We start from the raw sequence: 27,085 nt of genomic DNA on the forward strand, positions 1-27,085 counted from the left end.
TGAACCAAGCCAACGCTCTGGCTAAACAGCACCTTGCTGTTTCACAGAGGAAAATGAAACGCCATTATGATAAGGCTTCTGTTAGAAGAAGCTTTCAAGTGGGTGACCAGGTTCTTGTACTCTTGCCTGTTCCGGGCTCAGCCTTGTCTGCTAGGTATAGTGGCCCCTTTAAAGTCTGTGAAAAGAGAGAAGGAGACTGATTATGTAATTTGCACTCCCGACCGCAGACGCAAAACACGTGTCTGCCACATAAACATGTTGAAATTATACCATCCTCGGTCGACACCAGAGCCTGATGGCATCTGTGCACCTGTTGTAGCCTCAAGTCACCTAGAGGAAGGAGGGGTGGACGAGGTTGATGGTTTAAAACTAAGTTATCCCACCTGTTCTAGACCCCGTCTGTCTAACTCAGAAATGCTTTCAGCATTGCAGAGTTTGCTTGAGCATCTGTCTTCAGAGCAGCAAGAAGACATAACTGTCTTGATTAATGAATACACCTGTTTATTCGGGGATGTGCCAACTCGCACTACAGTGCTAGAGCATGATATTGATGTCCAGGAAGCTAAACCTATTAAGCAGCATCCTTATCGAGCTCATAAACGCTTCCTCAAGAGACAGGAGGCTGACTATTTGCTGCAACATGGCTTAGCGAAGCCCAGTCAAAGCCCCTGGAGCTAACCTTGTATAGTGGAGTCTAAGCCAGATGGCTCGCCCCTTTTTATTACAGACTTCCGGAAGTTCATGCAGATTAGAGTGTGCCAGACCACTCACACCATTGGCTGCTGCAGGAACCTTGAATACGACGGACCAATGACGCGGCTGCCTGCATTTACCTGGGAGTATAAAAGGCTGAGGAGTCTTTATTTGTGGGGGACTTGTTGATGTGAACAGACTCCGTAGACTGTCCCTCCTGCCTTTGCCTTTGCACTTTGCAACCTTTGTGTTGAGTAACTGCCTGTGAGATGTTTAGGTGATTAGTGTTCTACTGTTGTTATTAGTGTTATTTGAATATATGAGTTGTTATGTTCGTTTAAATCACCCTATTGCCTAGTGAGTTGTTTCACTAACTGTTTTCAGTTGTGTTAATAAACCTTATGTTTTTCTTTTTATGTAACCCTCCTGTCTCTGGGCTCATTTATGTTACATCCCCTGTCGCCTAGCAGAGCCGGGTCGTAACAACAATGCGTAAGGTGGGGTCTTTCTTTTAGTTTTCTCTGAGGTCCCTGATACACATGGTCTTTGGGGACTGTACAGTGACTGTAAATGAGCTGTTTACCTAAAATGTTGAACTTTAGTTTTCATCACTTTTCACCAGATCCTCCCTATGTCTATATCGACCAACGCTGCAGTTTATTATTTCCACACTGCGCCTCATGATCATTGGACTGGGTGTAGGAGAGACCAGTGGATAAGCTCTTTATCAGTGCTTACCTATGCAACACTTCTATCTTCAGGAATGTTGGCCTCTAACCTCAATTCCACGTGAATTTCTCCTGTTATCACCAGACACAAGGATATCCAAGGGGGGTTGCATTCAGCTACACATTGACTAAACAACTCAAAACATAGATAAAAAGCTCTGTATTACAACCCGGCTCGAAATGACCGTAACAAGAGCGGGGCGTCCCGTGACTTCCCACGCCCAAACAGACACAGCCACAGCATCGGACTTTTAACAATAGTTTATTCACAACAATGGCACTCACGGTAGTGGGAGTGTATAATTTGAGGTGAGCTAAGGCCAACACAACAAACAAAACTCAACCTAGGCCCACGTAACACTCTGGAAAACAGAATAACTCAGCCATTGCCTGTTTTAACCAGTTTTGACAAGTTATTTGAACTACAGCCCAAACATGGCGGAACATAAAAGGTTTGGAGTTTACATCATGTCTGACATATTAAAACTGGAGTCTACATCTACATCAGCAGCTTTATGAGGCTGTACTTAAGCACTATCTAAGCCCTGCTAATGTCAGCACACTAACATGCACACACTGATAATGATAATATTTGAATGCGTAACACATTTCTGTCTTCCATTTTCTCCATCTTATCTGTGTATGTTAGAATATGAGCAGGACTAAGCACAAAGTACTTTGCTGAGGACGATGGAAGAACCTTATCCACAAGCATTTGGTGATTAAGCTAAAATATAACAAAACTCGAGTTGTTGATTCCACCAAGTGACAAGTCAAAGATCGCAAAATTGATTATAATTCATCTCAAGCAAGGCATAAATACACTAAAATGAATGACAATACATCCAGTACCTGTAGGAAAGTCACATTCAAAGGCACAAATGTAGACCCAATGGAGCTAGAGGGAAGGTTGAGGAATCATATAAATCATATAAATCATTTAAATCGCAACTCCAGAAAAAAGACAGATGATGTTGCTTAAAATATACTGTTAGTGTGAAAACATCCAGTATAGATTGTAGTCATCAGAGAAAAAAAGTAGGAAAGAAAAGAAATGTCTAAAAAAAAAAAACAACTAATTTCCTGGTAGCTGTCACATAAAATACAAAGCACCATCTGCTATCAGCTATCTTTGTACAACATTGGACAGAAGCCTATTTATAAAAATATTTTATTCCATGTATCGCACTACATAAATGATGGTCATGACTACTCAAGCAATACTTCTTAAATGAACTTTTACAGGAAAATTACAAATAGCTGCAGTGCATTAATACTTAAGGTATAAACCCTGCTTGATTATTGACTTTTACTCTCCAGCAGAGGGTGCTCTGTCCTAAATCAACTACTGCCAGGCTTCAACACATTCACTGAGTAACATTTTGCTTTGCTTGAGTCAAAATCAGCTATTCCCCAAAAGTGTTTTATGAGGAAAAACTTTTAAAACTTCTGCAGGAGGTAAAGCGTGTCCAGAGTGTAGCTCACTTCTCACCGTATAACGTTTGGGATAGACTCCACCCAGCCTGCGACCCTGAACTGGTTAAAGAGTGAAAAAAAAGCACTTTCAATGTGCAAACAGCCACAGGGAGGTGTCTGTGCAATGTGCAAACACATCTGCTGCTAAAGGCACTGTCACCTCTTTGTCAACATATTTAACACTACTGAATGGGCTCCTAGGAGCCCACATGAATAATTAACTGTAAGAAGCAATCAGACTAGCAAAATAAAAGTAATAATACTCTTATTATTTTAATAATACAACAATATTAAAAATAATAATAATATTTCCTGTCTGGATGTTACCATTCAGATGATGAAGGTAACAATGGCATCTGAAATGGTTGAAATGCGATGATATCAACACATGCTATCACAATGATGTAATATCATTAGGAACAAACTGATTGACAAAGTCATACAAAATTGAAATGATTAAAAAAAATACCTGTGAGATATCTCTGCATGGACCCCATTCGGTTGGATAAAACAGGGTTTAAACAGGGTTAAACAGGTGCAGTGTCACATAAAATCCCCCGTTTCAATCATCTTAGTAGTTTCCAAACTTTTACTAAGTCAACAAACTGGATTTTCTGTCGTTCTCCAAGGCAGATGGAAAGATAGGACCATGCTTTTACCGCTGCCTGAAAGTGAATAATATGATCCTGTGACTAATCCCATTAACTGAAATTCTGTTTAGTAAAGTATAAGGTCATGCAGGATAACAGGTTGGCTCATCTCTTCCTCCTTTGGACCTCGGTGCCTTTTAAATGTCAGGATTCCTGGATGTTTCTGGATATTCCTGTTCTTGTGAGAGAAAACTTGGCCATCAGTGAGGACAAAGAGATATTGGAAGAACTACAAGGTCTGGAGGATCAATAAGCCACATGTTCAATTTTTATGTCCTTTTGGCATCCTTGGAGACACAATAAGGCCTTTAACTGTGGATGCGTGATATAATTTACAAGCCCCTCAAACACAGACAATATTTTTAGTATTGTTCTTTCAGAGTTTTGTAAGGTATCCAGAACCTACATTACAGCTTTATTTTGTAGTGTCTCAGACTGTTTTGATTCAGCTGTAGAGCTCTAATCTTGCAAACTCATCAATGATACATCTATGTCTCTTTACAGACTTAACTTCTGAACCTTCCCAGTATTTGTGATGGGTTTATCGATACAGATTGTTATAGGGCATCATTATATATTCAGGAAAGTGTTTGTGTCGTTATCTTTAGTGGCTAGTTAAGTGTTATCTTAAATGTAAACTTATTGTGGAGGCAGGACAGGTACAGTAAGGCAGTACACAGCAAACAGTAATTAGCTATTGAACTGAGTGAATAAAGATAAAAAAAGGACAAAGTGGGGAAACTGCAGATGTTACGGTGAACAAAGCAAACAGGGAAGATGAATGCAAAAATAAACAAATCATGAATCGGAAAACAACCACAAAATTTTGTTTAGTCTGAAGATCAAACCCTGAAACAGACACTCGAAAGAAACTGTTTTTTAAACAGGTGTTGCTTTCACTTGCTGCATGACTCAAACTGGAGAGAGGTTACATTATGTGGACGTTTATATTGTGTAATTTATGGTACAGTTGCTCAGCAAGTTTTCTACTTATTATATAACCTGCAGCATTTTGTAATCCGCGTACTTTTGGTTTCAGCAGTCGTTTAATTCTTTACGTGGCTGTGAAAGACTCACATTTTTGGTCATGGTTTTAATTTTATGCAACTGACAAACTGCAAGCTGTTTTCCATTAATAGCATTCTTATTCAGTGAATTAACTCACACATGTGTTCAGTGTGATGCTTCTCAATATATGCAGATAAAAAAAAAGAAATGTGACCCATACCTAACAGCTTGGCCCTTGATATCCTTTAATGGCTCCAATGGAATGCAGTGGTTTTATTGGGGCCACTAGAGCCCAAAGGACCACTAGGTATGGAAATATAGTGGGATAAGTAAGGTAGCGGGGGTTGTTTTTGTTTTCATAGTCCTGGGGCATTAGATCAAAAACACATGTTGTTACACTTGCTTCACGATTGGTTTAGTTAGTAGCAAAACATTGTACATTAGAATTACTACACGCAAACAAAAGAAGGCAGGATGTGTGCACCACTGGGTCCTGCTACACCAGCACAGGCTGTGTAGTTTTTTTTGCTTGTCTGTGTGACCAAGAGTAAGAAATATGGCATGCTACAATGATTAAGCTGCAGAACTCATGGCGTGCAATACAAAAGAAATACTTCATTTAAATAGGATCGCTAAGGACAACTGATCACTGCAGTCAGAAAGATAATCAAAACCTGAAACACAGAACTTTACAAGTCTGTCAAATAGCAGTTTGTATTGCTTGCATCCTTCTATATATCACAATAAGGTCACACACATTCACACATGCTAACATGCTTGGGCGTCTATATATCAATGATGTCAAGCACATTCATATGCTTGGACATACTGACCATCAATTGCTGGCCACATACACACAGCACAAGCACAAACATAACAGGCATTTTTCACAAGTTTCCAACATCAAACCTCAAAATGATTCAAGGGATGATGTAACATTTTGACTAAATGAGTTTTACCTTGAAAACAAAGTAAAGTGATAAAGGTAAATGGAAAATATCAAAGAGCTAATTATTGCCGATTATTCTTCTTTTCCCTTCAGTAACAAATAACTTGCAGATTATTAGATCCTGACTAAGAAGAAGAAGGAGAATCGAATTACTATTAAGTTAATATGTGATCAGCTCCTGAAGTTCCTGCCATGTATAGCATATATAAACTCCCACATATATAACCTACACTTTATCAGGTAAACCTTACTAGTACCAGGTTAGACCCTGTTTTGCCTTCAGAACTAAGTCTTTGCAGCATAGATTCGTTCCTCAGAGATTTTGGTCCATGTAGCATCACACATGTGCTGTGTGAGATTTGTTGGCTGAAAGGCAGGCAACAAATTTCATTGTCATATTTAAGAAACAAGGTCCAGATGATTCATAACATGGCGCCTTGTCCTGTTGGAAGCAGCCATCAGAAGACGGGTAAACTGTTGTCATCAGACCACACAATGTTTTTCCAGTCCAATTATGGATGAACAAATGTGAACTGTAGCCTGACAGGTGTGGTCTTCAGCTACTGTAGTCCATGTGCTTCAAGGCTCAGTGTGTATTTCAGAGATGGTCTTCTGCACACTTTGGTCTTAAGGGATTGTTTGAGTCACTGCTGCCTTTCTCTCAGCTCAAATCAGGCCGGCTATTCTCCTCCAACGTCTGGCATCAAACAATGTATTTTTATCCAGTGGATTTTCTCTTATTTCCTTGTAAATCCTAGAGATGGTTGTATGGGAAAATCCCAGCAGATCGACAGTTTCTGAAACACTTAAACCAGTCCATCTGGCACCAACAACCATGCCATGTTGAAAATCACTTAAATCACCTTTCTTCCCCATTCTGATGCTCCGTCTGAGCTTCAGCAAAAAACGACACATGGAAAAAACAATAGTAACAATATGTGAAAGATCCTAATCATTTATAACATGACTAATGAAGTTAGTCCAGAGCGGAAGTCTGAGCTACACAAAACTGTTGTCATATTCAATAATAATAATGGATTTTAATTTTTTTTAAAAACCCAGCAAGAGGTCACGGTTTATAATAAAGGGATGCTGACAGAAGATACAAAAGGTCAGCCTGATAGATTAGAATTACGTCTCTGGTAAAATATTGTTTACAGATTTCTGTCTTACGGAAAAAGCAATTTAAAGCTAATTAGCCGCTAGTCTGAGACAAGTACGGATAAACATTACTATGAGGAACAAATAGTTGTTGACTAGCCAACATTAACAAACTGATGACTGATAAAGCTGAAAATAATCAAAAACAGCCACGTGTGTTCATGGTACTATAAATGCTCATCAAAGCATTATTTCAGCAAAGTCCATTTTCAAATAATCATGATAGTCCATGAGGATACAATCCCATGATAAAAGCAGTGCTGCAAAATCATCGAATTTGACGGTGAAATCCTCCATAAACCAATTTTTCAGAAGGAATTTAAGTTTCACATCTGTTCCCTGTTCACTTTTGCAGTTTTACTCGTTTTGATTCCCCTCAGCAGGAATGAGATAGTAGTGGACAGACGAATACAGATGTGCACATAACACAAAAAGGAGTATTAGAAACAGGATAAAGTCCAGCAGAGTTCAAAAACATCCTAATCAGGAGTACAAAAAATGATTCTGACAGCAGAAGCCAGTCCCAAACAGGCTTTTGCAATATTGAATTTAAGACAAAAGGATCTGAGTAAAAAATTATTGTTGAATTGTTGTGCCTCATTATTCTAAAATCTGTTTTTACTCATGAGGCCAAAATCCTTCTGTCTTTGTTTTGCTGTGGTCACAAAGACTAAAATACTCACTAACAGTAATCAAACAATCACAGTGCAGTTGTGAAACGAGAATATACTGCTGATCGTAAAGCAGTAAAACACAGATCCATTAGGAATTTATTGAGCAGCCTGCTAAGAAACTCCAGCATTTTCTTGCTATCGCAAGCATCCTGCTGCGGCTAAAACGCTTTTCATTATCGCTGAGATGTAATTGCTTAGTGTAGATCAGAGCTGGCTAGTTCAATGCCAAACAAAGCAGGATTCTAAGCGTATCAGTGATTAGTAAAGAAATACCACCAAATTATTTTTAAAAAGTGATAGCTGAGCAAAAATGTCAGAGATACATAAGCTGCAAATGTATATCCATCAAACACATCAGGTGTACAAATCTCAGATTTATGAGTTTTTGTAAACAAAACTATGCATTAGACTGAAATTTAAAATCTCCAAATTTAGTCAAACAAGTCATTCTAATTTATCTCTGTGTGTGAGAGAGCGTGAAATACCTGTCAAAGAGACTGTTTGGAAATTCTGTTGCTCTCATACCATAAGGTCATGTGATTTCCTCAGTGCTAGAGTGTGACTGACACTTCAGAGCTAACTTTAGCTACCTGACCCTGGCCTGGAGTCAAAGGCTCAAGGTAAGCGTGCATGTGCACAAGAAGACTAATGTGTTAACAGTGTCAGAGTCTGAATGGCAACAGAGAGCATGTTTCTTCACTCATTATATATCAGCCGCATGAACTTACAATAAACAGAGGATTAAACCATCAACAAAAGGCCCTACTTTACCTTTACCTACTTTATCTTTACAGATAAAGCAGACGGTAAAGATGCTAAGAATAGCCAGAAATCTCAACTTATGTTTGGAAATTGTAAAATACAAAACATTGAGAACTATCAAATCCTGCACTTATCTGTTAAAGCATATCAAGCCAACGTTTGCTTTCTATTTCAGGGAGGATTTCATTTAGCACATCTTGACTCACAAAGGGTAACATACTGAATAAATCTGTGAGCAGATGTTTTAGCTTTAAAATAACACAGTCATTTTTTGCAAAAGAATTCATTCATCATTATCTAATAAAAGGGTGCGGTACAATCACAAGTACTGAGTGTAAAATGTACAATGCTGACAGGAAAGAATGGTTGTTTCTTTGTTTTGGTTTTTTTAAAAATGCTACTGCTGAGGTATCTTTCATCAGACCACTGCACTTAAACTGTTCCAGAAAACCTCATTACAGTAGCAAATGTAGCAAATCACCTTCATGTTATCTATGCAGATGATATGCAAACTTGATTAATAAAGTTGCTATACAACAAGAGACTTTTACAAAACAACAACAAGATATGGGAAACGATAGGGCTCTCCGACTGAGCCAAATATCTTCAAACCTTCCATGTCATGACCCATAAATGCCAAATGTCACGTCAGCTTCACAGCAGACAGCTGTTAACAGTCTGACAAATGTTACATTGGTCAGGCATGTCAGGAGAACTGGGCTCGCTTTCATCAGTGTTGTTGAGAATTTGTGAAACCTGAGTAAAGACCTTGTCCAGGAGTGAAACACAGAACTGAATTCCAGTGCAACAGATTTTCCGAAAACTCAGACAACACACAAACTAATGCACTCTACACCACACACTGTTTTTGTTCTCAAACAGGATATATTTCATTTTCTTACATACATAAACACATTTATCAGCTAATGGAACTGGAATTAGAATTTCACTGTTACCTACTGCTACAAATATAAACATATATCTAGACTTTTCCATAGCTTAAATAAGGCTGGAACGTCATGTCAAGTAGCTAAAGGATAAGATTGAACAAAGTGTATGAGGAATGCCAGAGTAACAGACTGAAAATGACTTAAAATAGTAGATAGCTTACATCTGACAAAGACAGTCAAGGACTCCACAAAAGTGAAATGTCACCCATTTCAAATCATTTTCCTTGTAAATTTATGTAGCAATTTGTTGACAGTATCCAAATAAACTTAAATGACATGGGGATGGATGCCTCCCAACCCACACTGGTCTGGAAGGGTCAGATGAACAGATGAGAAAAAAAAGAAAATGTTCTCCTGCATTGCTCCATCAAAGTAAGAAAAATAACTGGCTATCTGTTCTTATGTCTGCATGGCCTGGATTTTGTAATCCCTCCTTTTGCTAAACTCTAGGTTTATGCAACGATCAATCTTTCCGGTCTCCCTAATATACAAAGCCTGTTTGACACTAAAGCTTTTCAAGACCTCTCGGTGTGTTTACTGCTCTATAAAGCACACCTGCAGATAGATGTGTGGACACATAAACATCAGTTAATTTGCATATCACAGACACACAGATAGACCAGATAATTAGAGAGAGTTTCATTTTTAAAGCAAACTACATGCACAGATGTATCTAAAGTAAACATTTCTTGATACAGAAAAACAGAAAATATGCTGAGTTGTTATGAGGAAAAACATGTCAGGGGTATAGAGAGTGTCTCATGTCAGGCGATATTGTTTTCAAACCACACTATTCCTGTCATTCACCCCCTCAGAGGAGGGCCCCCAGTCAAAACCAAGCATTGAATGAGAAGGACTAAAACCAATGCTGTGTGTTTCCAGAGATTTCTCAGCCACCAGCTACCACAACATTTCTCCACATTCCCTTTAGCCTACACTGAATATTGAGAAAAGACAGCAATATGTCATTAACCATGGTGCTTCTGTGTGTATAAACGGAAATTTTCCATTAGCTGAACATTATTAATTTAAAAAAAACATAGTCTCAAAAAACCACCTTTAAATCTTACTTAGCCTCTCATTTTAAGCACTTCGCTTGGAGAACAATACAGCTGCCCTTGCAGTGCTCCTCATCTGGAGTGAATTAAAGCTCAAGAGAAACAGTTTCCTCAGCCAGAAGAAGGATGGAGTAAGCTCAACTTTCTGATCAGTAGAATCACAAACAAACAAATCCTGTTGTACTGGCCACATGGCTGTCCACATGCAAGCACAGGCTGTTGTAAACTATGCTCTTCCCATCATCTCCCCTATTCAGCCCACTAAGCCTCTTACCACTATCCTTTTCCATGTCTCAGAAGAGGCTTAACTTCTCAGTTCTAATGATGACTTGGATCAAGACATAATTAGCTCAAATATGTGTCTGCCCAAAAGAGAGAATAAGAAATCTGTTCTGTTAGCAGATTAAACACACTTTAACTGGGTTGGACATGAAACTCGACATAATTTAATTAAGTCGTGTTTGTATAAGATTACTTGTGAAAGACGAGAAGAGAGGCTCACTAACTCCAATCGTTACAGCAGTAGGGAAGTAAATCAAAAGTGTAGGGGTCAACAGAGTGGGAGAACACAATATCAGTACAATCTAACCAGTTAGTAAATCAAACGCACACTTACATCTATCACATAGTGACAGTTGCTCGGCACTTTATTTACTTCATTTAAGTTAGATATCACAGAGAGAAGAGAAGAGAAGAGAAGAGAAGAGAAGAGAAGAGAAGAGAAGAGAAGAGAAGAGAAGAGAAGAGAAGAGAAGAGAAGAGAAGAGAAGAGAAGAGAAGAGAAGAGGAGGTGTTTGTGTCCATGTGTGATGGTGTGTTATCCAGATGTACAAGTTAAAAAACAACACCGATGGAATATGCCAACCTTGCCTGTGACCAATGAATGGGAAGCCCTATATCTACACAAATAACTAATCCACAAACACACAATCATCTCTTCGTCCTCTGTGGTTCTAAATGAATCTAAAAGGTTACACAGTGCAGTGACTCATTAGTTAGTTCACAAGTATCTGAAAACGAAAACCAGTCCACTTTGTGTGAGTAGTTTCTGATAAACTGAGCCAGCTGCTGAGTGTCACAACCATAAAAGCTTCTTTTATTGCTCAAGATCTTAAGCCATTCATCATTATTTTATTAGTATGATAATATATTTTATTACATTTTTATTATCCGGTCATTAATTCATTTTGTTTGCCCTATGAGAAAAGATGGTATCTGATACCTGGTGGTTTCTGAGCAGTGGCTACAGAGATAAAAAAGTGGCAAAAAAGCACAATATATCCACTTTATCTTAACAAGAGAACAGATTATAACAGTAAATGAATGACAGTTTGTGTGCATTCTGTATAACTTCAGTGACTTTTGTGATAAAACACACTAGTTAAATGAATGGTATGGGGGGTTTTTTTTGGGTTTTTTTTGCCTTTGCGTGTCAGAATAGTGATTTATGTGTGGAATTTATCATAAGAAAACCCCCCAAAAACACACACAAAACCAATTTATTCAAATGACCCATTTGATAGGAGAGGGGGAAGCGAACCGGCTGCTGCTATAATGTGTAACACATTGTGGCTCAAATGTGTTTTAATCTGACAGAAAGACTTTCACAGAAAAGAGTTTGTGGAGTATGTGTGGACAAGCTTGGGGTACGTTTGGTCCAAATGTAATCACAGAAAAGCAGGATTCAATGAAAATATGAAAGAAATATACAATAAATCATATCAGGAGAGTTTCAGATTCTTCAAAAAGACATATGACCTCCTTCTAAGCTTGGTCATATGAGTCAAAAATTATTGTCTTGGCAGCAGTTAATATTTCCAATATCATCCCGAGTAACTCAAGATGAGGAAGAATTTTGTTGGCCTTTAACTGTCTATGAGATCTTTCAAACAAAGCAACTCCCTGCATTTTTATTTGTAGTTTGTCTAGAACTGCATTACTGCAGTTTATAAAGGAGGAGGAGAAGGAGGAGACTGAAGCGTGTGCTCTGCTGCAGGCGCTCGCAGAGAAATGACTCTAGTCCCTCTGTGCTTACAGAGTGTGCTCATCTAAGAACTCAAACTGGAGAACTACTAAAACTGAATGTGGACTTTAAACAGTTTGACTAGGAATTTCTAATTCGTGCTTCTGCAGCAATTCCGGTTTCTACAGATGTTTTAGTGCGGTGAGAGAAACTGTATACAGGCTATCTTTTTTTCATGGTTTAAATTCTTCTGTCTGCAGATATTTTACTTCTGCAGAGTTATTTTTCTCATTGTTTTTATTTTATTTTGCAACTGCATGGACACATTTTGACTTGAATGCGTATCCTTCCCTAAGTTTTCTGCTTTGATAGCAACGAATAGCAAAGACGGAAATTAAAATATACAAGAATAGAATGGAACGAATGAAGGAAATGGCTTGGAAATTAAAGCTATTTTTTTCTATCTATATATCTTCATCATTCTCTCTTCAGGTGGTTTTCATTAATGGTTCACGACAAAGTTTTGCTCTAATTTCCTGTGCAACTGAAGCCCCCAACTCTGTGCACAATGACTGAGTGTGTGTGCAGCTCTTCATACCTGCAGAGGTGGTTGCTAAAGACTTTGTTGTTCCTGGCTGCTGCGCTGCCTTCAAGTGCTGACTGTCCCAAACCATGCGCCTGCGATGTTACCACTGAAGTGCACTGCACCTTCAGATACCTGACTTTAATACCTGACCACATCCTGCCAGCTGTTGAAAAAATTAACCTCGGGTAAGAGTTGAAGTACACATACTCTTGGTGAAGAATTACTGAGTGATTTAAACTGCAGACTTTGTAAAAGAATAGCATTACAAAAAGTATTTCTACAAGTCAAACAGGTTTAGTCTAATAACTAGACCACATATAATTACTGTCTGGAAAAGAAATAACCTTTCAGAATTGAGATAAAAAATGTTTATTTAAAATGTCATTGACTCAAGAAAACACAACTTTATAGCTTCAATTTGTGAAGCTGGTTAATCAACAAGCAAATATTAGCTCAGGTTAGGTGACAAAGCCAATCTTGCCATTAGCTAACAAGCAATAGCTAGCAAGCATTAGCCATCAACAATCTTAACCGGAGAACTTTAGCAGTGTTTAGTTTTATGTGCTTTGAGAGGCTTAGTTTCTCAAAAAATAACCAACAAAAAAAAAAACAGCAAAGAAGTAAATCACCACTCTAGTCGGCATCCCATTGCCATTGTCATCCAGCTAGTAGCTGTTACCACAGCCACTAAATGAATTCATCATAAAATTAATCATCATTCATCACCAAATCGTCTATTAATGCCTCTGGCTGTTACTATGTTAAAGATTCTGAAATACATGATGCATAAACAGAGCTGCCTTACCTCTATCCTGTCTGTGGTGCCCTGGTGCTACTTCAGCCTGCTTGGAAAGCTATTTGTCAATCAAATGACACACAAGTGCATTCAATTATTGTACCTAATTAGACCTCATTTCAGAATGTGACCAGGCCGGAGCAGAGTATTTACTGCAGACATCCTGAGATGTCGTGGCAGGATTAATACAGGCAGAATTAACAGTTAATTATGTAGTCCTAATTTCCTCTACAAGTGTCATCTCCAAGGGCACGTCATGTTGCCTGCTGACACATACAGAGTGAACTCAAACATTACTCTGTACACACTATAAATTGTTTTCATTAATATGTATCACAATATTAGTAATCAACAACCTTTACTGGCATTGTTTTAAACTTGTCTTCACATGCATGTATGTTTCAACATGGTAAAATGTGGCCCTGACCTAGCATGGCTAGTACTACCATCCATCATGTGTTTGAAGTAGTGTAACATGAGAAAGAGCCAAGGTCCCTTACCCCAACCCCCAAACACAGACACATGCAAAAACCACCTATAAACAGTTAAAAAGTACTTGAAATTTCATGTATACTGGTTCCTGCTACAAGAGCTTTCTCTGAGATGCTTTAGTATGCACACAGCCTCTGTTTGGCAGGATATGGTATCAAAATCTGAATAATTTATTAATCCCAAAGCAATTATATAATTAAAATTATTAAATTAATTATTAAATTAAATTGCCTGAATGAGGAACAGGTAATATAGTCAGCACAATACTAATGTCCAGTATGTCAATACTGAGGGCAATATATACCTATAGTTCACCTAGTGAGGTGTTTTCACTTATTTGTCCGAGTAGACAGGTTCTGGATTAGAATGAATGCTTTTTTTCGCTGAGATCTTTCACCAGCATTGCCCACCTTTTAGGTTATATGTGCAGAACTTCAGTTGCATTTCAGTAATATTTCTGCAAAGTATATTTGAAGGCTCATTCAAAATGATGATCAGTAACCAAAGCTTTTTCATTTCTATGCCGTTAGGTACAACAGCATAACTATCCTGAGAGAAAATGATCTTTCAGGGCTTGAAAACTTGGAACTGTTGTTGCTGCACAGCAACATGATACACACTACTGAAGACAGAGCCTTCAAAGACCTTAAGTCATTACAGGTAAAATCCTTTGTAAACAAATTACTCGCAAACCTCACTGCAACATCCAAAATATATCTTTGTGTGACAACCCTAATTTTTATTTCATTTTGACTTGTTATTATTTTCTAGAGTAGATTTTCTTATTTCAGTTTATATTTTAAATTTGAAAATGTGTTGTTTTAGTTATTTTTAAATAAATTAGTTTACATGTTCGTTTTCATTTTTGAATGGAGGGCATATGTCAAACACAAGATTGGAGAAAATCAATAATGGTACTGCAATAAAAATAAAGAATTTTTTGAAAGCAGTTGAAGACATCTACAGTTTCAATAGACATGACTCATCAGTTGTAGTTGCAAATTGCAGTAAAGGTTGTTTTTAGTTTGGTTTTAGTTTACAAAAATAGCCTTACTGCTGACATCATATAGTTTTAATTCAGTATTTCTGTGATGACATACACACATCAGTAAGTAGAGCATGCCTACATAAATATGTTTTTGTTTGTTTTCTGGTTTGTTTTCTGGTTTTTAGATAATATCTGCTTGGAGGGATGAAAAGTTCACAGCTGATTTTCTTTACTATGACTGTTGTCTCACATTTCCATCCATAATTAGTTCAAAATGACAAAAAATTTCAAAAAGCATAAAAAGACGACACAAATGCGAGGGGAAAACAATAAGAGTTGTCCAATTACAGCACAGGGTTTTCACCATGGCAAAATTGATTAAGAAGTATCACCTTTGCTTTTGCAAATCTAATTATAAAGTAATGAAATTAAAAAAAATAACTCAGGCACAAGTAACTGTGTTTAACCAATAACAGGCAGTATAATTCAATACAGAATTTCAGTGTCACAAGTCCAAACTTGTAAAAACAGAGTTGTATCAACTCTTTTGTGGTTCACAAAAAGTAAATGCCTCATGTTTCACAAAGAATGTTGAGTGATTCACAATAATTTTATATGTCTGTGTGTGTTATGTGAAGGATGGTCCTTGATTCCTTGCACTTTTTCAGACTAAATAAACAGTCTGACAATAATTCATGTTATGTCTATAAAAACAATGTAATTGTGTATTGACATAATAGCTTTCAGTTATCATTGTTTTGACCACCATCTCTATCTTCCTAATTGTGTTTTCCAAGGTCCTGAAGATGTCATACAATAAATTAAAGATTATCAACAAAGAGACTTTCAAAGGCTTGGATAGTCTGCTGAGACTCCACATAGACCACAACCACATCGAATTTATAAACCCTGAGGCTTTCTTTGGGCTTACCAACTTAGAATTGGTTAATCTGGAGGGTAACTACCTCCAGCAGCTCCACCCGGACACATTTATCACACTGAGACACAGCCAGGTTTTCAAGGTATCATCAGTAAGAACCATCCACCTGTCAGACAACCTTCTGACCACTCTGCCAGCAGACATTTTTTCAGGCTGCAGTCAGTTAGAAAATGTCTTCCTCCATGGCAACCCCTGGAAGTGTGATTGCCGTATGAAGTGGTTCTCACTTTGGGCACAAAGAAATACAGGTAAGGAGTGCATCTGTGCTTTGGACAATTCCCAAAGTACTTAGAGGCATATAAAATTGAACCGTGGTTAACAGCTAAGAAAGTCACTTACTGAATCTAAACAGTTTCTTTTTCATTAATGCCAGAGAAACTTTCTCTAAACCTCTGTAAGCCGATATTTGCTACCAGCTTTAATAAGACCCATCTGGTAAAACTGCTAGCAGTATTTGTGGTTGTACTCAGGTTTGAGCATAGTATGTTTTTCTCTTAAAACCTAATAGTGCATGGGATTGTATCCCAAGCAAGACAGGCATATCCAAGAGAAGCATATAAATCTTTGCAGAGACATTACAGGAAGCAGATATCATATAATCTTTTCATCATGAGGACCATAGAAAACAATGAAGACATAGAAGAACTAAAGTTATACATTTTATTTATGACTTGGCAAGCACGAGGGTTAACCGAAATGTCGCAATTCTGTATTGTGATTATGACCTTTTGCGGTTCACAAGTTTTATTAGCCAGTTTTGGTTTGGCTGGAACATAAGTTTGAAAGTGTGATTTTTTTTTTCTTCCATGAATCCATCTAAACATTGCACTGCTTAATAATTCTTTCCAGGTGTGCTGAAATGCTGGCGAGACAGGAGATATCCCAGAGGCCTATGTGCTGTTTGTGAAAATCCTTTGCTTTACCACAAAAGGCCTCTATCCCTTCTACCCAACAATGCTTTTACTTGCACCAAACCTTTGATCCAACCCCATCTAAAGCAGAAAAACATCAGCCTGGATGAAGGGAACTTCTTTCCTGTTTCCCCCAAGGACTTTATTGCCCCATTAGGCTCAATACAAATGAACCTGACCGACCAGTTTTACAATGATGCCAGTCTAACCTGCACTGTACAGCGGCCCACTTCTTTTGAGAACCTGACTCAAACCCTGGAGGAAGGAGAAGGAAACAATGTCACCATGCTTACCACTTGCATAACTACGTATTTGGTGTGTAATATTAACCATGAACACATCCAGCAACTGTGGCAGATCTTAGCCACCTACAGTGACTCTCCTATGAGGCTAGAGAGAGGTTTAATGTTGGCCACAAGCCCAGAAATGGTGTACCGATATGCTCAGATGAAAACAAAGGATCTAGATAAAGAAATAAACACAAACATTAAGGCTGAGATTAAAGCCTCTCCTGCATGGTTAATGCAGGGAGAAGTGAGCTTCCAACTAGACCGCACTGCTACAACCTTCTCTACCCTGCACATTAAGTACCAGTCTGTGGTAAACCTACGTTTGGAAAGCACACCATCTAAGAGGGACCGGTATTCCTGGGCCATGATCAAACGAGATAATCAAACTAAGACTGAGCACACTGTACTTACAGGTGGGAGTCAGAGATTAACGCTTAATATACTAGCTCAGAGATGTGACTTTTACTTAGGTCTGCACATACCAGTAACTGAACTATTTACTTATGTATGAAACTATACTGATCATTGCACTAATAAAATAGGAAGCATTTAAAAAAAATGAATTCAGAATTTCAAAGACTAAAAAGTCTTTTCTTTTTAGCATGAAAACGGTTATGATATTATCAAATGTTTTCCTCCTGACCTAGGTGGTGTGGTACAGTTGAGCTGCCATATCCAGGGTGATCCAAAGCCTCTCTTGGAGTGGATTTTACCAGATGGAAGCAAGGTCAGAGCTCCTTATTCCAGTGAGGACAGGAGAATAATAATTACTGCTGAAGGAAAGCTCACTCTTCGAGGTGCAGATACCTCTGACACAGGCCTCTACTGGTGCATTGCCACAAACTACCTGGATGCAGATATCCTCATCTTTCGAGTGACAGTTCTGTCCACTGATGTGGAAGAGGCTGAGGTCAATGGTGTTCAACTCTCTAGGCCACTGGGTGAAAAGCTTGTTTTTGACTGTAGCTCCTCGGGGAGTCCTGAGGCCTCAGTGTCTTGGATTCTGCCTGACCATTCAGTGCTTGACAAGCCTCATGGGAACAGAAACATTTTTAAGAATGGGACATTGCTGATTCAGGGTATCACAGCAAGGGATCGAGGATTTTATAGGTGTTTAGTTGCTAATCATGTTGGAGTTGACCTACTCGTTTCTCAGGTGACAGTAACAGACAAAGGGTCCGTGACAGCAAGTGTTTTCAACAGTGAGGGATCAGGGATGGTGACGGAGTTTGCAATGGATTCTAGCTTGACACAAAACACAGTCAAACTCAGTGAGATACACCACTCCCAGCATGCTGACAGAACTATCCAGGAGTCCAGGACCATTACTTCAGATCGGCCTTACCCCAGACACAGATCACGTGGCCGAGTAGGTTTTGGAGGTAGACTGGGACAGAGAAGGAGGGGGTCAGTCCGCAACAGCCACATCTGGAGTAGTAGGGTCTTTGATAAAGCTTCCAGGAAAGTAGACCCGCAGAAGTTTGCAGAATTTATGAAAAAGGCTCAGGGTGGCTCAAAAATAAAGAGTGATAGAGAAAATGAGAAAGTAAAATATGAAAACACACATATTGGTTATTCTGGTGACAATGAAATTGGCTCTGGTGAAGCTCAAGATGAAGACCATCTCATTGTTCTCCCAACAATAGTCCAACCAACAACAGATAATCCACAAAGAATATTTGCTCAAGACAGGCAGACTGAGACAGTAACAACCACACAAATTGGTGAGGGACATATTTTAGCAACAAAGGAAAATGGCATGGAAAATAGATTCAGCAATTATATTAATTCAACTAAAATAATGGAAAATAGAGACATGGCAACAACAGAGCCATATATGCAGTCTACATTCACTACAGATCCAAGGTTAGTTGAGACAAACAACTTTTACACCCTTGAAAGAACCAGCATGCCACCTTCGAACCTACAACCAGTCACTCTCCAACCTACTGTGACAGACACTTCACAAGAAACCCAACTAGAGTTATCAGGAGAAGCACCTGCAGAACCAGAGACTTCGACAGAGGGTGCTTTTTCTTCAACTACAGACCCTAATGTTACTCCAATGAGAGATGAACCAGGCCCAGTGGAGCTAGTCCTTCACACAGACCCTGAAAGCCAAACCTCATTTACAGCAATCACAGCTACAGACAGACAGCAAGACAAGATCATTTTCCATACAACCCAGACAATAAAATCCCCGCGCCTGCCTGCAGGATCTACTATCATCTCCCGGCAGCACATCCATATAATCCCACGCCAAAGTAACAGAGGAAAGGTTGGCAGGAGGAACTTTCAAGGCCGCAGAAGAATCATTAAACCAAACAGGATCCATGACATGCAGTCCTTTATTAATAAACTTAAACAATCCACCATGAATAAAGAAGGGAATGCCTCTGTGCCATATCAAATTCAGTTGACCACAGGTAAGAAACCATGTTCTTAAAAACCCTGTTGTTTTGTACTTCTGTGTTGCATAAATAATCAGTCATGAAACAATACGTATGTTTTTAACATGGTTCTTTTTTTCTCAGCCTGTAACTATAATAAGGCAGCAACCACTGATTTGGCAGTGGTCACACCAACAGCATCTTCTAGTCCATGTTTACACAAAACAGAGAAACCTGCTTATATGCAAAAAACCACAAGTCATTACATGACTTCAAATGCCACATTCAACAAAGCAGAGTCTAGATCAGAGACTTCCAATGAGTACATAACGTTTGCAGTTGCCCCTGAACTGGATCCTACAACTAAAGTCCCAACCACAACCACTACTACATCTACTTCTAAGATCATTCGGGGAAAAATTCCATGGAACAAGTTGTTTGGAAACAAAGGAAGGGAAAGGATGCTCAGTAGGCTTAAGAAGCCATTAACTGCGAATAAAACTTCAACTACGACTGAAACAAGAGGCACCCTAACCACAACCATTGCTCCTACGCCCATTACCTCTGCAAACTTATTAGTTAAAGCTGATAGTTTGTCACCATCCAGACACACAACGAGTAGTTCATTAGATGATGATTATGGAGATGCATCCTCTGCTGATTTCCAGTTCACAACACTGGGTCCCAGCTTGGACTTTATACCTGTTACTAGTTATTCTGGTTCCTCACAGTTTTATACCACTGCAGAAACACCACCAGAATTACAGACTCTACCCTCGCCACCCACTGTCAAAACCACCCAGCAGGAAAATCTTGATGTAACCTCATCTGGGTCTGGAAGACTGTCTGACAATTTGCTTATAATCAGACAGAGGCCTGGTGAGACAAGAGGTAGACTAGGGCGGAGAAGGCGGCCCAATAGGAGAAGAAGACCCCTAAGGAAACCTGGAATTCCCAAAGTCCGACAAACTACAACAACTGAGGCAATAACTACAGAGGCAACAACCATGGAATACACAATGGAGGCAACCACACTTTTTCAACAAAGTGTTTCAGAATATAATCCCATTTACACACAAAAAGATGCCAGAACCACAGTATTGGGTACCACTGAAAAAAGATCTGAGGAGAGTGACCTATATGAGGACTTTGACTGGACATCTAGTGGTTCATCCAGCTATCCTACCACCATGACACCTCTATTTTCCTCTGCCACTTATGATCCTGCTACTACACTGATACCGCATACAACTAAGCGGTTTTACACAACTGCTCAGACAAGATTCCACAGCAACATCAAACCACCAACACAAAGGAATGGTGACACCAATCGCAGTTTAGTGTTGGAGAGAATTAGACCTACCGGTACTCGAAAAAGCAGTGGTACTAAAGGCAGTGTAGATAACTCTGATACACTGATCCTTCTAACAGCTCAGCAAGGCTACATGATCAGTACCCCCGTTCCTTACATTACAGACAAGGATTCTGCCACCTCTACTATTTATAATCAAGTCTCGGGATATGATGCTACCAGTGCCGGTAATGCTGGTTTTGAACCCACTACAAAGGTCATGTCAAGCAAACCCAAGATAGTGGGTGGAAATGCAGCTAGCTTTACTGTACTGTCTAACTCTGATGCTTTCCTGCCATGCGTGGCTGTTGGAAACCCACAGCCAGTTATAACATGGAAACGATTCTCCTCCAGCACAGGTAGAAAAATGATTTCATTCATTCTTATCATTAGCAGAACCAAAATGTGATACATATTAAGATATGGGAGTGACAGTATTTTTGGCATCATGTAGAAACAAAATTTGTTGTCAGGTGCAAGTAAAAGCCATTTATAGAAAACGCTGCGATAATAAAGTAACAATACTGTTTAAATTTTGTCAGTTGCTTTAAGTGATTTGTGTAGAATGTTTTAGTGTTTGTAAGGTAAATATTTCATTGTCTCTGTATTTCTTTTGTCCCACAGGAAGAACCATTACCATTAAAGAGAGGATGGGCAAGTATGAGGTGTTGAGCAACGGCACGCTGTCAATCCCAAATGCCAATATTAAAGATCGAGGCCAATACTTCTGTCTAGCTGAGAATGACCATGGATCAGATAAACTTATTATCACCCTCTCAGTGGTAGCCTATCCCTCTCGCATTTTAGAGCCAAAGATGCGCGAGATAAAATCTTATGCAGGAACCACAGTTGAACTGAAATGTAAAGCAGAGGGCCGGCCCATGCCTGTGATATCTTGGATCTTGGCCAACCGTACTCAAGTCATGGGTCAAAACACTGAGAAGGGAAGAGCATCAGTATCTGCTGTGGGGACTCTGGTTATTAAATATGTGTCTGTTTATGACAGAGGTCATTATAAATGCATTGCCAGTAATCCTGCTGGAGCTGATACTGCTACAGTCCGACTGCAGGTGGTGGCAGCTCCACCAGGTATCATGGAGGAGAAGCGGCAGCAGCTACAAGCTATTCTTGGCCACAGTTTACAGTTACCCTGCACTGGTCATGGTACACCTCAGCCTAGTGTTCACTGGGTTCTCCATGATGGGTCAATGATACAATCTAACAGGCCTGTAATCGATACACGGATATCCATGTATGAGAATGGGACGCTTCACATTAAGGATGTGACTCCAGCAGACAGTGGAAAATATGAATGTATTGCTACCAGCTCTACTGGTTCAGAACGAAGAGTCGTGACTCTGACAGTAATACTACAAGAATCTGCTCCTCAGATATTGGAGATATCCAAGCGCTTGACTGAGTTGTCATATGGGGATCAGTTAAGACTAAACTGTTTGGCAACTGGAAACCCTAAACCTAGGATAATCTGGAAACTACCTTCTAAAGCTGTGGTGGACTATTGGTACAGGTAAAAATACGTTCATTGGTAGAACAGGTATTTATTGTATTATCTTTTATATTAAAGTTACAAAATTCTAATAATTCAATGTGCATGATTTGCATAAATATTGCTTAGAAAAACTGTAGTGGTTTAGTGAACATTCTATGGAAGAAAGTGGATAAAAATCACCAAAACAGACTTATTTTTGCCCTTAGCCTCTCATGAAACAGTTAAACTGTTGAAAACAATTCAGTGGCATACTGTTATGCTTACCAAAGTAAGCACTGATTGTGAATAGAGTACATGCATTTATATTTTTTATAGGTTTTGTTGCCTGCACTGATTCATTGAATGTCCCTCATAAGTACACATAAAAACATGTAATTCTCTCTAAATGTAAAGAAATGAGATGCAGATATTGACTATACTTATTCAGAGCATAACTCAGCACAGTCAAATGAAGACTGAAGTGAAAATATTTTCAATACAATGGTTCTCTTTCTATGCTTCTATTAGGATTGAAAAAAAAAACCCGACACAAAAGTCATCATACCGAAGGGAATTGGAGTGTATTTCATTTATATTTTTCCTAATTGTTAGCTTGTTCAGTGTGATAATAATGCAAGCATGTCTTACCTTAATTTTACGTCTTTAAAAAAGCATTGTACGTTTAAACCACATTTCTTATACCCCCAATACCTGTTTATATAAACACTTTGTGTGTTGGTACATTGTCATTTGCAATGTCTAACACCAGAGAGAACAGAAAGACTGAGGCAATGTAAAACAGCTACTGATTTAATTGCTGTATCTCCCCAGTGGCATTCTGTACACATTTGTTTGATGTAAGCAGATAAGACACTTTTCCACTGTTACCGTTTTGATTTTAGCTGTTTGAAAAAATATATGAAACCATACAAATTTATGCGTTTTGCTCTTAATAAGCATAGACAAGGAATTCTGCAAATTATCTTAATGCCAGGTTTGTAACTGTCTCTCTAATTTTCTTTTATTTGTTACTCCAGGGTGGGCAGCAGGATACAGGTCCTTGATAATGGTACTCTTACTGTTAACACTGTGAGTGACAAAGATGCCGGAGATTATCTCTGTGTGGCCCGAAACAAGATTGGTGATGCTCTACAACTCATGAAAGTCAGTGTATCAATGAAGCCAGCCAAGATAGAGACTAAGGTATACAGCAAGAAGCAGGTACCCTATGGAAAGGACTTAAAAGTAGACTGTAAAGCCTCAGGGGCACCAAAGCCAGATATCTCCTGGGGTCTACCAGATGGTACAATGGTCAACAGTGCTTTGCAGTCTGATGCCAGCAGTAGAGGAGGACGAGAACGTCGCTACACTCTGTTTGACAATGGAACTCTTTATCTAAACCAGGTATTGAATTGGATCAAACACAAACTGCACAAACATATATACATATATATCATGTTTATATATCGTGTTTTCATATCATGTTTCTCCAGGTTGGAATGTCAGAGGAAGGCGATTATACCTGCTTTGCTGAGAACCAGGTTGGCAAAGATGAGATGCATGTACATATCACTGTAGTTACAGCATCCCCTAGGATGCGTCCATCCAGCCAGACCTATGCTAGAGTGAAGCCCGGAGGAAGCATCCTCTTTGACTGTGAGGCAGTTGGAGAGCCTAAACCTAAGATATTGTGGATACTTCCCAATAACGATGTAATAGCAGCATCACATGAACGCTACTTAATGCATGTCAATGGTTCTCTGGATATTAGGGATGTCAAGGTAATTGATGCAGGGGAGTATGTTTGCATGGCTCGCAACCCTGGCGGAGAAACCAGAAAAGTCTACAAGCTTGAGATAGGTGGGAATCCACCAGTGATCAATGGCTACCATCAGAACAGAACAGTCATTAAAGAAATAGTGTCTACATATTCCAGGAAACTTATAGATTGTATGGCTGAGGGGACTCCCAGACCTACTATCACTTGGATTATGCCTGATAACATCTTTCTAACAGCACCCTACTTTGGAAGTAGGATTAAAGTCCACCAGAATGGGACACTTGAGATACGTAATGTCCGCCCTTCTGATACAGCAGAGTTTATTTGCTTAGCTAGAAATGATGGAGGAGAGGCAGTAATGGTGGTGCAGTTGACGGTTACAAGTATGCTTCGAAGGCCAATCTTCAATAATCCCTTCAATGAACGTATTGTGTCTGGGAATGGGAAAACCACAGTTCTGAATTGTTCTGCTGATGGGCAGCCAATGCCAGAGATATCATGGACTTTGCCTAATGGAACACGGTTTATTGGTGGAACCAATCATGGTTCTCGCCACCAAATAAACAATGATGGGACTTTGGTCATCCGCAGTACTCACAAAGAAGATGCTGGGAAATACCGCTGTGGTGCCAAGAATCTCATGGGCTACATAGAGAAGCTAATAATTTTGGAGATTGGGCAGAAGCCTTATATCCTGACAAGGCCCAGGGGTATCATACGCAGCATATCAGGGGAGCCCCTCTTCATTCACTGCCTATCTGATGGGAGTCCCAGACCAAGAATCTACTGGACCGTTCCTGGTGGTCACACTCTTACTCGGCCTCAAGTCCTCGGACGCTACCAGTTGCTAGAAAATGGTACTCTTATAATTCAGGACACTACACTCCATGACCGCGGAAACTACATATGCAGAGCTCGAAACGATGCTGGTGAGGCTGTACTTACTGTCCCCGTTATTGTCATTGCCTACCCTCCACGGATCACAATGGGGCCCCCCTCCAATGTGAGGGCAGAGACTGGGAGACCTATTCAGCTCAACTGTGCTGCTACTGGGATCCCCAAGCCAGAGATCACATGGGAGCTTCCAGATCATTCAGTTCTATCAGCAGCAGAAAAGGGGCGGCCTATGGGTAGTGAACTGCTCCACCCTCAGGGTACACTAATCATCCAGAGGCCCACACCCTCAGACTCTGGAACATACAAATGCCTTGTGAAAAACCACTTAGGTACAGATTCAAAGGTCACATATGTACTTGTGCTGTGATTAAAAATAATAGCTGAAGGTTGACAGTATATGCTAATGTAAATATTAACAGACACATATTGTCTGCTCACTACACTACCTATCATCTTGTGGATTAGTGAAGATCAAGGCATGTGTAATACAGAAGCTGATTATGTGAGTAATTAACAAAGCACAAAAAAGGAATTTAAAAAAAGAAACTCCTGCTTGCTTGTAACATTGGAAGCTGGGGTCTGGAAAATCAAAGTACTCATTTAGGGTAGTCCTAACGAGAGCAACAGAGCCAAATCATAGAGCCAAACCTAAAGTAATTTCTCTGACCTGCTGTTGGACATAGTAGCCAAACAGGAAAACAGAAATTAGAAGGGGGGGGGGTTGGTCTTCTCAAGAGGTCATAATTCCCTTTGGACATAACAGCAAATTTAAAAAAAACAACAGAATATGTAGTAAAATGTATTTTATAAGTAATTCAGTGTTTTTAAGTGGGAAAAAGGGTTTATTCAAATATATATATGATACTTGTCTTACACTGGACATGGTATATTGCGTGCGTGCGTGCGTGTGTGTGTGTGTGTGTGTTAATTAAGGTCTATATAGATTCCTATATGTCTATTTGGAACACAATGGAATATAATACATATTACCAATCTGTTGTGTTGTACATGAGAATTTACAGTAATGTTATACATTATGCCAATAATAAAGTCCATGTATATCTATTTGCAGTATCTCCTTAATTAAAGTATGGGGAAAAAACATGAACTTACAAAGTAAAACATGGCTCATGTCTTTTTATGCTACTATTTTCTCAGTTGGGGATAAAAGAAATACAAAAGGTATTAAATTATAGGGCACCAAAAAGTCACAAACAGAAGCATATTCAGCTCTGGAATTTTAAGTGCAGGCCAGCTATGAAAATAATCCTTCACTCTCTTTGTCAGTGGGCAGGATCCACAGGGGAGCCATTGATATTTGCTTGTCATGCACCCTGATTTTACTGTGCTCCTGCAAATTAAACTGGAAGGTGATGAGTAATGTTAAGACAGAGGAGGTGAACTTAACATGAGCCTGCCATCTGAAAATATATATTACATGCTATACACCTTATGCAAGGCTTATTATGCTTGCTCTCTAACCACACTTACTTGGCAAATGTCAGCTGATTCACACCGTCTCCTTTTTCTAAAGAAATAGATACATGGTATTTTAGTCATGCCCTGTACCTTAGGAACAACTGGAAATAATTTCTCAGTGAATTACTCCAATTTTGAATTGCCCATAATGATGCATGCTTTTCAATAGGAAAATCTTAATCTGTACAACACCTCATAAAGAATGCTGTATCTTCTAGTAAGTATACTTCACCATTTGTGTAAAAGTAAAAAGAAAACAAAAACATCAAAGTTAATTATGAATCAGTCTAACATGTTTTGAAATGCTGTATGCAGCTACTGGCCATACCATACCATACCATACCATACCATACCATACCATACCATACCATACCATACCATACCAGCATGGCTGATAATGTTAAACACCACTTTCAACATTGGAATGTTCAGTACCTGCCAATAAATGCAGTTTTTAGATTTCAGAGAAATAAAAAAGGAAAAAATAAAATTCCAAAGTTTAAAGCCAGTCTGCACAAGTGTGATATAACCCGGGCAGATATGGAGGAAAACGGAATTGTCCTCCATAAACTCTGGAATGTGAGGTACTCGCTGTGTGATTTGAGAGAAAAGTGCTTTCATATG

General features: G+C 39.1%; 1 protein-coding gene across 1 annotated transcript; it reads left to right on the forward strand.

Moving 5' to 3' along the window:
• Nucleotides 1-14,481: 14,481 nt before the first annotated feature.
• Nucleotides 14,482-26,104, forward strand: igsf10 (immunoglobulin superfamily, member 10). The gene is made up of 8 exons (XM_026193445.2): nt 14,482-14,606; nt 15,732-16,122; nt 16,724-17,488; nt 17,723-19,501; nt 19,610-21,175; nt 21,441-22,344; nt 23,343-23,709; nt 23,799-26,104. The coding sequence occupies exons 1-8, from the start codon at nt 14,556-14,558 to the stop codon at nt 25,347-25,349; spliced, it is 7,374 nt and encodes a 2,457-aa protein (XP_026049230.2). The 5' UTR covers nt 14,482-14,555; the 3' UTR covers nt 25,350-26,104.
• The last annotated feature ends 981 nt before the right edge of the window (nt 26,105-27,085 follow it).

The sequence above is a fragment of the Astatotilapia calliptera genome, chromosome 14 (genome assembly GCF_964374335.1).
Source record: "Astatotilapia calliptera chromosome 14, fAstCal68.1, whole genome shotgun sequence".
Taxonomy (NCBI): Eukaryota; Metazoa; Chordata; class Actinopteri; order Cichliformes; family Cichlidae; genus Astatotilapia; species Astatotilapia calliptera.